Raw genomic sequence first — 12,286 nt, forward strand, 5'->3', positions numbered from 1 at the left:
TCAGGTGTTTAAATGACAGTGCCATGCCCGAAAAGTACTTTTTCCACAGAAGCATTAAGTCTTTACAAGAAACTGTCAACAGATCCACCCAAATAAACGACAGTGGGGATTTAAAGCTTTAAAGAGTGACTTTTGACCTCTATTATTATACTGTACTGTATGTCTGCTGCAGTCGTGATATCCTTGTCATTTCAGTTACTATAAAAATAAAAATATTTGCATACACACAAGCTTAAACGATTTAAAAGATTGTGAATTTCTACTGAATGTTTTCAGCCTCATGTAGTTTGGGTGGAAGAAAAGCTTGGGAGGAACCAAAACTCACCAGGTCGTAATTTTCTGGACAAAATGAGGACACACACAAAAAAACGATTAATCTTAGTGTTAATTGTGAGGTGAATCAGCAGCACGGGTGGAGCTGCAGGTGGAGGCGACTGGAACATATAAAAGTCAGACAATAAAGACTGAGGAACATCTGAAGACTTTCACTCATCTGCTTCTCCGACAGCTGGTAAGATTTATTTTGCAACATTTTTGGGAAGAATTTCCCCGCCTAAATATATTAAATATTATAAGTTTAATATTATAAATATATCATTTACATTATTTTTATATATTATAAATTTATTGGGATCATTCACATATTTTTGGAAAAAGCCTCTAATGCTCACCCGGGATGCATTTGTTCGATCAAACATATCATTTAAAGAGTTCACACTTAGCTAATGATTATAAGCAAGTTTGGCATGCTGTGCCGGGAGAGAGCCCTGAGCCCAAAAGCTCCTTGAGCTCTGGGCTCCCTCCCGTTTGCAGGGCGAGAGGGGAGCTTTGAGCTCAGGTAGATCTCGACAACTCCCCCCTTGATAAGAGCTGATGACTAAAATAATTGCTATGCAGAGATATGATGCAGGATGAGAGTTTGACTGAAGTGCTAGATTTAGATTGATCAGTTCACTTGTTGTGCATGTTTTTAGAATTTGGGAGAAAACCGGAGAACCCGGGCAAAACCCACGCGAGCATGGGAAGAACAAACTACGCACAGAAACGACCACCAGCCTGTTAAAACTGGTGACGTTCTTGATGTGAGGCAACAGTGCTAACCACAGGGCCACCGTGCCGCCCTATGAAGGGAAAGGTGGTGAAGTAGGGATGGAAGGGGGGATTCTTCAAATCGAAGATGACTGTAGTGAGAAACTCTGGCTCCTTATAGTGGGTTAGGACTGGCCTGATTGGTGGTTCATACATAGCTAATGCAGTACCAGCCGTGTTAAATCATAATCACATGATCCTCTCGAAATTAGTTTATAAATAAACTTTACTTAAAATAACAGTTTTAAATAAATAAATATTGCTAGTAACAACTATCAAGAACGAATCGTTCTGTTTAACCAGTCCTTATAAGTGAACTGTTCGAACCAGTTCACCAAATTGAACTAATTCGTTTGAAACATTTTAAGTTTTTACTGCAAATGTCACATCTATGACGCTGGAATTGCTCATTACTCAAACACACACACACACACAGCTAACCTAATAAATGCATCTTCAGTTCTCCATCAGATCAGAAAATGAAGAGCGCTCTCTCAGTGAAGATGCTGTGTGCGCTTGCTCTGCTTCTGCTGGTGTTCAGAGCGACTGAAGCACGGATCGTGAGTAAATGTGAGCTGAAGGAGAGGCTGGAAGCGGCTCAGATCAAGGTCATTAGAGCCATGGGGGACAAAATGACTGTGGGGGAGCTCATCTCTAGACGTGAGTTTACTTCCTTCTGGATTCAAATTCAGGATGTCATAGGATTAACATTTTCTTGTGATTAATTGCTGAAGCTTTTATTACAGTAGTGTTATGATACTGAGGTAAGCTGCAAAAAAGCAACAGGTATAATAACAAAAACTACTGGTTGTAGTGAATATTGATGTTCGAAGTTAACAAATGTTTCACTGTTACTTGCAAAAGGATTATAATGTACAACATGTGACGGTCTAAATAAGGTCTCATTAGTAAACGTAAGATAATGGATTCAAACCAACAGTGTGAAACAGACAGATTTAATAGTTTCTATTTAATAGTTTATAAACTATATTTATGTTTATAATATAGCAGAATATTATTAGCTATTAAGTCTGTTTAATAACATAAATACAACTTGTATTCAGATTATGACTACAGTTTTGATGTGTTTTTAGGCATTATCTAAGAAATGAACATCTGCTAAGATTAATAAAAGTGTTTATAATATTCATCGTGAGTTATTAAACTCATAATGAAAACTACAAATGCTTATACTAATCTTCGCTAATGTTCATTTGTTCATATTAGGCTCATTGGAAATAGGTTCCCAGTGGTGTCAGGATTCTGCCACTTCGGTCTTGTTAGTTCTTGTTTTGGTGGCCAGACACTAGTCCTGTTTTGTCTTGTATGCTGTGCTCAGCTACAGTTTTCTAGGGTCGAGCACTCTTATCTTGTTCTTGTCTGTCTTTATCTTTTGTATGAGCAATACCGTTTACTACTGGAGCTTTATTCCACATGTATTATCGAACAATAACCCTACAAATAGCGACAGAATTGTTCAAATCAATATTTCAGCTTAATAGGCCAGATTATTAAGCAAATTAACCAATTAAATCTTCAAGCATTCAGTGATGTTATGAACACCACTGCAAATATAATGTGTTCATTCATGAAAAACACTTTAAAATGTTGTTTAAACAATAAAAATTGAGGTATTTTGATGTGCATGTTCATGATCAAGATTGTATTTCTGAAAAACTACATATGTGTCTAGTACAGATTAATGGTCAATCCATCTGTTTTTTCTTGTTCTCCTTCATTCTGATGCAGTTGTCTGCAAAGCCAGTGGCACGGGCTTCAACACCAGCTTGGTCGAAACCATCATCGCCAACTCGAACCCTTTGAATATCTTCTCCACCCGGCGTCTAGTCTGGCGTCTGTATGGCTTGTTTCAGCTCAGTGATCAGTGGGCCTGTGATTCAGGCTTGACACCGTCGCTCAATGTCTGCAACATCAGCTGCTCTGGTGAGATCCCGTATTAAAATGATCAACTCTAGTTAAACGCAGTTGAATGAGGTTTTGATTTTTTTTTTCTCTTTTCTTCAAAAGACTTAATCGATGATGACGTCACCGATGACATCGCCTGCTTGAAGACCGTGATCAACAGCATGTAAGAAAACACACTTAGTTTAAAATAAGGCTGTGTGATATTTAGAATTGACAGTAATATTTTTAGAATTGGTTGTTTTGGTGAGTTTGTCACTCACTTTGCCAGAAAAAAAGTGAACAAAAACCCATCTGGAGAGTTCAAAAGCATTAATGTTGTGGGGAAGCCTTTTAGAATGCATTTATACAGCATATTATTTAAGTTAAGATAGAAAAACGTATCCTTGTATTGGGTTGTTTTTATTATATTTGTAACATATATTTAAGTTACATCACACAAGCAAGATTGATTTCATGGATGGGGCAACCATTACTGCATCCAAAATGGTGAAAAGCCTTGGAGTAACGATTAATGACCAACTAAACTTCTCTGACCACATTTCTAGAACTGCTCGATCGTGCAGATTCGCACTCTATAACATCAGAAAGATCCGACCCTTCTTATCTGAACATGCAGCTCAACTCCTTGTTCAAGCTCTTGTTCTCTCCAAACTGGACTACTGTAACTCTTTCAAGCCTCTTCAGCTGCTCCAGAACGCAGCAGCACGAGTGGTCTTCAATGAACCTAAAAGAGCACATGTCACTCCACTACTCATCCGTTTGCACTGGCTGCCAGTTGCTGCTCGCATCAAATTCAAAGCTCTGATGTTTGCTTACAAAGCAATTGCTGGTTGCCTCCCTTCTTATCTGCTCTCACTTCAGCAGATTTATGTGCCCTCCAGAAACTTACGTTCTGTGAATGAACGTCGCCTCGTGGTTCCATCCCAAAGAGGGAAGAAATAATAAAACTAATACTTTCCTTCATAGACTTTACAGACCTGAAACTTGCCTACAGCACTTATTCATTGTTGCTCTTATAGTTGTGTAAATTGCTTCCTTGTCCTCATTTGTAAGTCGCTTTGGATAAAAGCGTCTGCTAAATGACTAAATGTATATGATTTAACAAGACATTATTATTTGAGCTAAATTTTAGCTCAAATATTTTTTTCTTCTTGTTTCTTCAATAAAAATAATTTGTAAAAAAGCCGAAAACGTTTTTAAATAAATGAAGAATGAATCAATTAGTCATTAGCTGCATCCCAAATGGAACACTATGCACTCTTGCACTATGTACTTATGCACTTACACATTCAACAGGATAGTATATGTATGCCGTGTCGTCCCAAATGGCGCACTAATGTTTTTTTACTAATTGGAAATTCAAACCGTTTCTCTAATGACAATTGACGGTTCCCAAATCAGTGAAATAAATGAGCAAACGATCAAATAATACCTGCCGTGAGTATAACCGCGTTCACCATCGGGAGGCGCAATAATCACTCTCGTATGAGAATTTTGCTCTCACCATCCAAAATAGATAAAGTTATCCAACATGTGCAGCCGATAGCTCCGCCCCTTCTGCTACGTAAGCAAACCTGCGGTCGTTGAGTGTGTGTAGTGTCCAACATACACACTTCGTTTTACGGGCTGAATGAGTGCATTATCCGGGTAATTAAAGTGCACTTATTATTTTTTAGAGTTTTCAGTGTGAACACACTACTTACATTTACATTTAGTCATTTAGCAGACGCTTTTATCCAAAGCGACTTACAAATGAGGACAAGGAAGCAATTTACACAACCAAGAGCAACAATGAATAAGTGCTATAGGCAAGTTTCAGGTCTGTAAAGTCTAAGAAGGGAAGTATTAGTAGTATTAGTTTTTTTTTTGTACAGTTAGTGTGATATTCAGAGAGGCAATTGCAGATTAGGAAGTGAAGTGGAGACTAAATAGTTGGGTTTTTAGTAGTTTCTTGAAAGTAGCGAGTGACTCTGCTGTTCTGATGCAGTTAGAGAGTTCATTCCACCAACTGGGCAGATTGAGCGTGAGCGTTCGCGAAAGTGATTTCTTCCCTCTTTGGGATGGAACCACGAGGCGACGTTCATTCACAGAACGCAAGTTTCTGGAGGGCACATAGATCTGCAGAAGCGAGAGCAGATAAGAAGGAGCAAGGCCAGAAGTCACTTTGTAGGCAAACATCAGAGCTTTGACTTTGATGCGAGCAGCAACTGGCAGCCAGTGCAAACGGACTAGCAGCGGAGTGACATGTGCTCGTTTAGGTTCATTGAAGACCACTCGTGCTGCTGCGTTCTGGAGCAGTTGAAGAGGCTTGATAGAGTTAGCTGGAAGCCCAGCTAGTAGAGAGTTGCAGTAATCCAGTTTGGAGAGAACAAGAGCTTGAACAAGGAGTTGAGCTGCATGTTCAGATAAGAAGGGTCGGATCTTTCTGATGTTATAGAGTGCGAATCTGCACGATCGAGCAGTTCTAGAAATGTGGTCAGAGAAGTTTAGTTGGTCAATACTTACACTATTTATACTACAAAATGGCGTAGAATGCTGCATAAGTATGCGATTTGGGACACAGCTATTGATTAATTTAATCTGCTTTGAAAGCTTACTGAATGAAGGATTCAGTGAATCACTCATTAAGACAATGTGTTGTCTCCACCTACTGGCAGTTAGTATCATATTAATTATATATCTATGAGGGAATACCTGGCAAGATCTGCACAAAAGCATAAAAACACAATATTGTTTTACTATTATCAATAATAATGAAATAAAATATTAAGATAATTTCTTAATCCAGTTTTGGCACATTTTTTTACTCTGGAACTACTAGGTTTGAGAAAAAGTGAAATTTTAAAGAGCATTTAGAATAGTTTTTTTTTTTGTAAAACCCATTTACGAAAATCTTGGCTGGCAAGAGCGCATGGAAAAGGAATGTAAAATCACCAAGGTGATAAAACTATATAGTTTATAATAAAATATGCAGAGTTTACCAAAGTAAATAAATAAATGACTGTATTACATGCCATCTGTCTTCACAGCAAACCTCGACCCAAACAGAAGCCCAATGAAATCACTCTTCCTATTACAACGTAAGTTGAAATTTATTATTTTTATTGTCTTAATGTTTATTATTTTTATGTTCAGAAGAGAAACCTGTACACTGTGCCATGTATTGATGTATGTGTCTTTTTGGCATTAAATTGACAGAATAGAAAATTAAGTAAATAAATAAATATAAAAAAAATTATAATAATAATTAGTTTAATTTCAAGTAAGAATTCTATACACAGTTGAGGAATTATTAGTCCCCTTTGATTTTTTTTTTCTTTTTTAAATATTTCGCAAATTATGTTTAACAGAGCAAAAGAGTTTTCACAGTATGTCTAATAATATTTTTTCTTCTGGAGAAAGTCTGATTTGTTTTATTTCGGCTAGAATAAAAGAGGTTTTTAAATTATATATTTTTTTTTAATTTTAGGGTCAAAATTATTAGCCCCTTTAGGCGACATATATTTTTTGGTAGTCTACAGAACAAACCATCATTATGCAATAACTTGCCTAATTACCCTTACCTGCCTAGTTAACCTAATTAAGCCTTTAAATGTCACTTTAAGCTAAATACTAGTATCTTAAAAATACCTAGCATAATATTTTTTACTGTCATCATGGCAAAGATAAAATAAATCAGTTATTAGAAATCTGCTATTAAAACTATTATGTTTAGAAATGTGTTGAGAAATTCTTCTCTCCGTTAAACAGAAACTGGGGATAAAAATAAATCGGGGGAGCTAATAATTCTGACTTTATCCGTTTATATCAATAAAGAATGAATATGGATCTTCTATTTTACAGATTGAGCACTATATTGATGAGGGCGTGTCACTTCATTGTTGCCTCTGAGTATTTCTCTGAGTGTCTGACTCCAACATCACCGGTGATCACAACATCGATGATAAATGCAACATTACCAGTGACCACAACATCACCACAGACCGCAACATCACTTATGAATGCAACACTGCAAGGGAATGGAACAACAGCATGATTAACTCTGACCTGCTGCAGATTTACACTACAGATTCGACATGCTATCTTACTACAAATACATAACACCACATCTGATCAGCCAAATTATTACTGTTGCTTTAAGAACACAATATTCCAATAATTCCATGGCAACAGCCTTCTATCTTTGTCACTTTTGAAAGCACATTAATTCATTGTTCTCATGGCAACAGCGTTTAATTTGTTACTTTAAAAACACAACATTCCAATGATTTCATGGCAACCGCCTTCGATTTCAGTCACTTCATTGTTCTCGTGGTAACAACACTCATGCTACTTTTAAAAATTTAACATTCCATTTGATTTGATTTGATTTAATTTATTTATTTTCGATCAAAAATATCATACATAAAATATCATCAACAAAAAATACATTTCAACATGGTCGAAAATGGAGTGTTATGAAGCACAAGCTTATTATTTTCCCACCCCATTACCACATACTTCATTCGTCTATTACTTAAACTTATTTCTTCTTTTACACATCTGTTTTTTTACATGATGCATATTTTATCCTTTTGGCATCTTTGACATATTATATGCTTAAATCCATTTGTATCGTTACATTTTGTAACAGATCCAAAGAAAAAAAAACATAGTCCTGCAAATAGCCATTAATTAAAGTTTCATCATACCTTTCTCATTTTATCCTTTTTCAATCACATTCATCATTACATTCCTTTAATAATATATATTTATACAACTTTTTCAATTGATTATTATGCTGACATTGTTTGAGAGTCCGATCTAGACTTTTCGATAAATTCACACCACAGACAGACAGACACAAATTTTTTAAACTTATCCTTGTTTTCAACCTCCTAAAATGTAGTTCTTCTCTCAGAATATATCCCCCTTGTCTTTCTTCAAAAACTTTTGTATACATTTTGGATGTAATGTGTTCCTAGCTTTAAACATAAACTGCTCTGTTTTAAATGTAACCAAATCATTGAACAGCATGGCAACAGCGTTTAATAGGGTATATGCCGAGCTAGTGCTGTTCCCATGCTGATACACTTCCGGTGAGCTGTTATTGTGAACTTTTTACCATTTTATACGGTTCCTTATACAGCATCGATGTTGTAATGTCATTAAAATACATTCAGTTAAATAAACTTTAGCCTTTATTTAGTTGCTCAAGCGTAAAACGAGACAAAAAGCTGTTTACTCGCACGCGCCCGTCAGAATCGGCAGGCTAATGCAGAATCTCCATTGAATATAATGGGGTAAAATAAATGCTCATATTATAAAGACAAGGCAGGGGAAATGTAACTGAATGCAGTGCTTCTTGTACAATCTGTGACCCACTTTAAATCGGATATTACTCAGCTAGTGGAGATCGCTGATTTTTAAAAAAAACAGACCTTAAACCCACCGCATTTTGCATTGGCATTCAATTCGCCGGAAGCGTTTAACCCAGGTTACAGGCAAATTAAAAGTCCTATTAGCATGCTTTGGCATATACCCCATTATTTTGAAAACACAACATTCCAACGATTCCAATGCAACAGCCTTCGCTTTCTGTCACTGTTAAAAGCACAACATTCCATGGTTCTCATGGTAACAGTGTTTATTTTGTTACATTAAAAATATAACATGCCATTGTTTCCATGGCAACAGCCTTTAATTTCTGTCACTTTAAGAACGCAATCTTCTGACTTGTTTCTGATTGTTTCCTTTGGATGGTGATGGGGTCAATATGATGGTGGTGGGACCTGTGTGAGTTTAATAAACACATAAAGCCTCTGAATAAAGGGTGCAGGTGCTTTAATAAACTTTTATTTATTTGACTTGTGTATTATTTGAATTTTATTGCTTTAATATTGCTAATATTTAGAGCCATTTTTAAGGGGAGAAATCAACATTCCCTTTTGAGGTATTGAGGTCATTGTACTATGAAAATATCCTTTAAATGAAACCTATTAAGCAAATAACACTTTTATAAGGGGTTTAACGCAATTGTGTAGTGCAGATATAGCCAGCCTATAAATGTTACAAATTAATCAATATTATTTTTAAAATCACACTTAATAAAAACAGAACTGCAGAAACACTTTGATTGACATTCTCCCTTTGTACGTGTCATCAGAGAGGGGGAAAGCCCCGCCCCATTAATGACAATCTCTCCCTCATTAGCATAAACTGTCCTAAGTGAGAAGCAGCCGTCTGCCATTAGAGTTTAATACCGTACGCAATGAAGATTATGTCAGCAACTAATAGCATTGTAAATGAGGAGTTTTAGGATGTACAAATGATGATATCCGTGTTTGTGACTCCGCCCTCTTTTGAAAAAGCACAATCTTATGGGGTGACTTATTTGCATCTTGTAAAAAAGGGGCATAATAGGGGCCCTTTAAGTTTTAGAAAATGCACAATTCAATGCTGGATTTGCAGAAAAGATTGAAACTAAGATGAGGCGGCGACAACTATACTGGGCCTGCCTGTGATATTTCTCTATGCAAGGATGAGCAGTAAACTGCTTTCTCTGTTATTACAGATCAGTTGATATGCACTTTAAGTGTTTTATTCCTAAATCACCTCAGCGTTCTGTGATAGTTCTTTGATATTGTAGTTCTATTTCATCTGAAATGTGTAGAATGTCAAATATACATGCAAAAATCAGCCTTTGAAGAACTTTGAAACCTAGATGTTTTAAATCATTTTAATTTGCAGAACTATTAGGCTTTTACTTCTGAGTTTACAGTTTGTCAGACCTATATTTATGTATTTATTGATGAAAGCTGTCAAAACAGGACAGAAAATGACAGTATAAGCCAGGGTTCAACGCTAAGGATTTTTTCTACAGGCCCAATCGGACTAGTGGTTCAGATTTTTACTTGCCCTGCCAGTATATTCACTAGCCCCACCCAAAAAAAAAGTTAATAGCTATTTCTTAGCCACTATTAAATTTTTTTTCAAAATGCTTGTAAATATAGAATTTAAATATTTACAAAAATGTTAATAAATGTGTAACAGGCCTGGATTGGCTAATCGGGAGGACCGGGAGGATTCCCGGTGGGCCGGTCTATTTTTTGGCCGCGAGGGCCGGTGTTCCTAGCTGCTTGCACTCTCAGCAGTCACACGTTTTTCTTCTATTTATTTATTTTGACAATAGCTTTACTCTTTTTAATCATTATTTTGCCGAAGTGCCGCTCTTTTATTTATTTTCTCGCAGCCCCGTGAGAAAAATGCAGCCTGCAGGTTAACTAACGTTAATGATGATGATGTAATGTAACTATCGACCCCAAACAGCGGCACCTTAGTGAATATAAGAATTTGAATAAAATGAATAAAACACCTGCGCAATGAAAATCAAATGATTCACTACATTAATAAATCTGACATAACTTGATCAGAAATCTAAAAATAGGAGAAAAAGATTGAGCCATCAAAAGAAAGTAGTGCTGTGTCTTAAGGGTCGCAAGTCATTAGTTATTTTTTACTCTCACTGTAATAGTGCCAATGTGGTCCAGTGGTAGGCACATTGCATTTCAATGTCGCGAATCTCCCATGAAAATTATTTTATTTTTTTTAGATTTTATTGTTAAGAAATTAAAATACTGTTAGGGCTGCTGAACATTGGAATTTCTAAGGCAGCAGTTTTCTTGAAAAAGACGTGATGGTGCCATTAGAAACTGAATTGGAATCAGTCGTGAACTGAGGTGGGCCGCTCTGGCTTGAAACTCCAGGGCTGAAAATGAGTCCCACACCAGCCCTGATGTGCAATGAACAAAATTCTAAGTGTTTTGAAACAAAAGATGGCTAAAGATCTGCCAAACTGACGGCAAACTGTACAAAAGATCAATTAATTTTTTTTAGTCATGGTGTACCCTCATATATGTCTGCTTCCAAGATGTTAGAAACAAATGTTTTCCTTTGGCATCATCATTTGATGTTACCACCATGTTGCTGTCTCTATGCTGTACTAATAACATGCTCCCAACCTCCAATCAGATAAAAGGAACTGAGAAGGTAGCATTTGAAGGCTTGAAAATACAAAGTGTTTCTCAATTCTAAAACTGTATTTGCACGCAATTGACAAATAGTCACAGGCAAATTAAACTTGAGTAACAAGGCAGCAGTGGCTCGATCGGGCCAGTAACGATCCTGTCTACTGTCCTGAGCATCTCACACGCTGTCCTTATTGTTGAGCCCTGAAAACAACTGCAATGTATAAAAGTCTGATGGGTGACTATAAAACAACAAGTGATAATGCTGAAATTACAATATGAGAAATGTTGTTTCAGTTTTCCTAAGTGGAATCATTTGTTTGAAATAAGTTTGAAGTTATTCAAATTTGATGGTAGATCTATAATACCACATAATGTGCAGTACTAAGAAAGTTGTGATTTGGTTTTCATGGAACTAAGGGGAAACAGCATGTTCTACATATGAAAAGTACAAAACACAATAGTGATTGTGTGCATCTTTTAGACACGTCAGATGAGGCCTCTTTATGTCTGCCGGGATTGGATGTCTGTTTACATGTTATGTGAGAACTCTAAACTAACCTGCAGAAAAAAGGATATGACGGAAAACAAGATTAGAAGTGCAATGACTTGTCCTGTAATATATATATATATATATATATAAATAAACATGCACATACTCATCGGCCACTTTATTAGGTATGCCTCTCCAACTGCCCATTAACACAAATTTCTTACTAGCCAATAACATAGCAGCAACCCAATGCGTTTAGGCATGTAGACATGGTCAAGACGATCTGCTGCTGATCAAACTGAGCATCAGAATGGGGAAGAAAGGGGATTTAGGTGACTTTAAATGTGGCATGGTTGTTAGTGCCAGATGGGTTGATCTGAGTATTTCAGAAACTGCTGATCTACTGGGATTTTCACGCACAACCATCTCTAAAGTTTACAGAGAATAGTCCAACAAAGAGAAAATATCCAGTGAGCGGCAATTCTGTGAGTGCAAATGCCTTGTTGATGCCAGAGGTCAAAGAAGATAGCCAGATCACTCGTTACTAATGAGGTCTGCAGAAGAGCATCTCTGAACACACAACATGTCCAACCTTGAGGCAGATGTGCTACAGCAGCAGAAGACCACACCGGGTGCCACTCCTATCAGTTAAGAACAGGAAACTGAGGCTACAATTCACACAGACTCACCAAAATTAGACAATAAAAGATTGGAAAAACGTTGCCTGGTCTGATGAGTCAAAGCGCGAATTATCTCAGACTGAATTCTTGAA

General features: G+C 36.7%; 1 protein-coding gene across 1 annotated transcript; it reads left to right on the forward strand.

Annotated features, from left to right (window-relative positions):
* Positions 1-469: 469 nt before the first annotated feature.
* LOC100536618 (lysozyme C-2-like) lies at positions 470-8,860 on the forward strand. The gene is given in 6 exon segments (NM_001442631.1): positions 470-511; positions 1,550-1,749; positions 2,839-3,033; positions 3,118-3,178; positions 6,045-6,095; positions 6,859-8,860. Coding segments are annotated over 5 exon segments (681 nt in total). The 5' UTR covers positions 470-511; positions 1,550-1,568; the 3' UTR covers positions 7,052-8,860.
* The last annotated feature ends 3,426 nt before the right edge of the window (positions 8,861-12,286 follow it).

This window comes from Danio rerio, chromosome 1 (genome assembly GCF_052040795.2).
Source record: "Danio rerio strain M-AB ecotype USA chromosome 1, GRCz13ab, whole genome shotgun sequence".
NCBI lineage: Eukaryota > Metazoa > Chordata > Actinopteri > Cypriniformes > Danionidae > Danio > Danio rerio.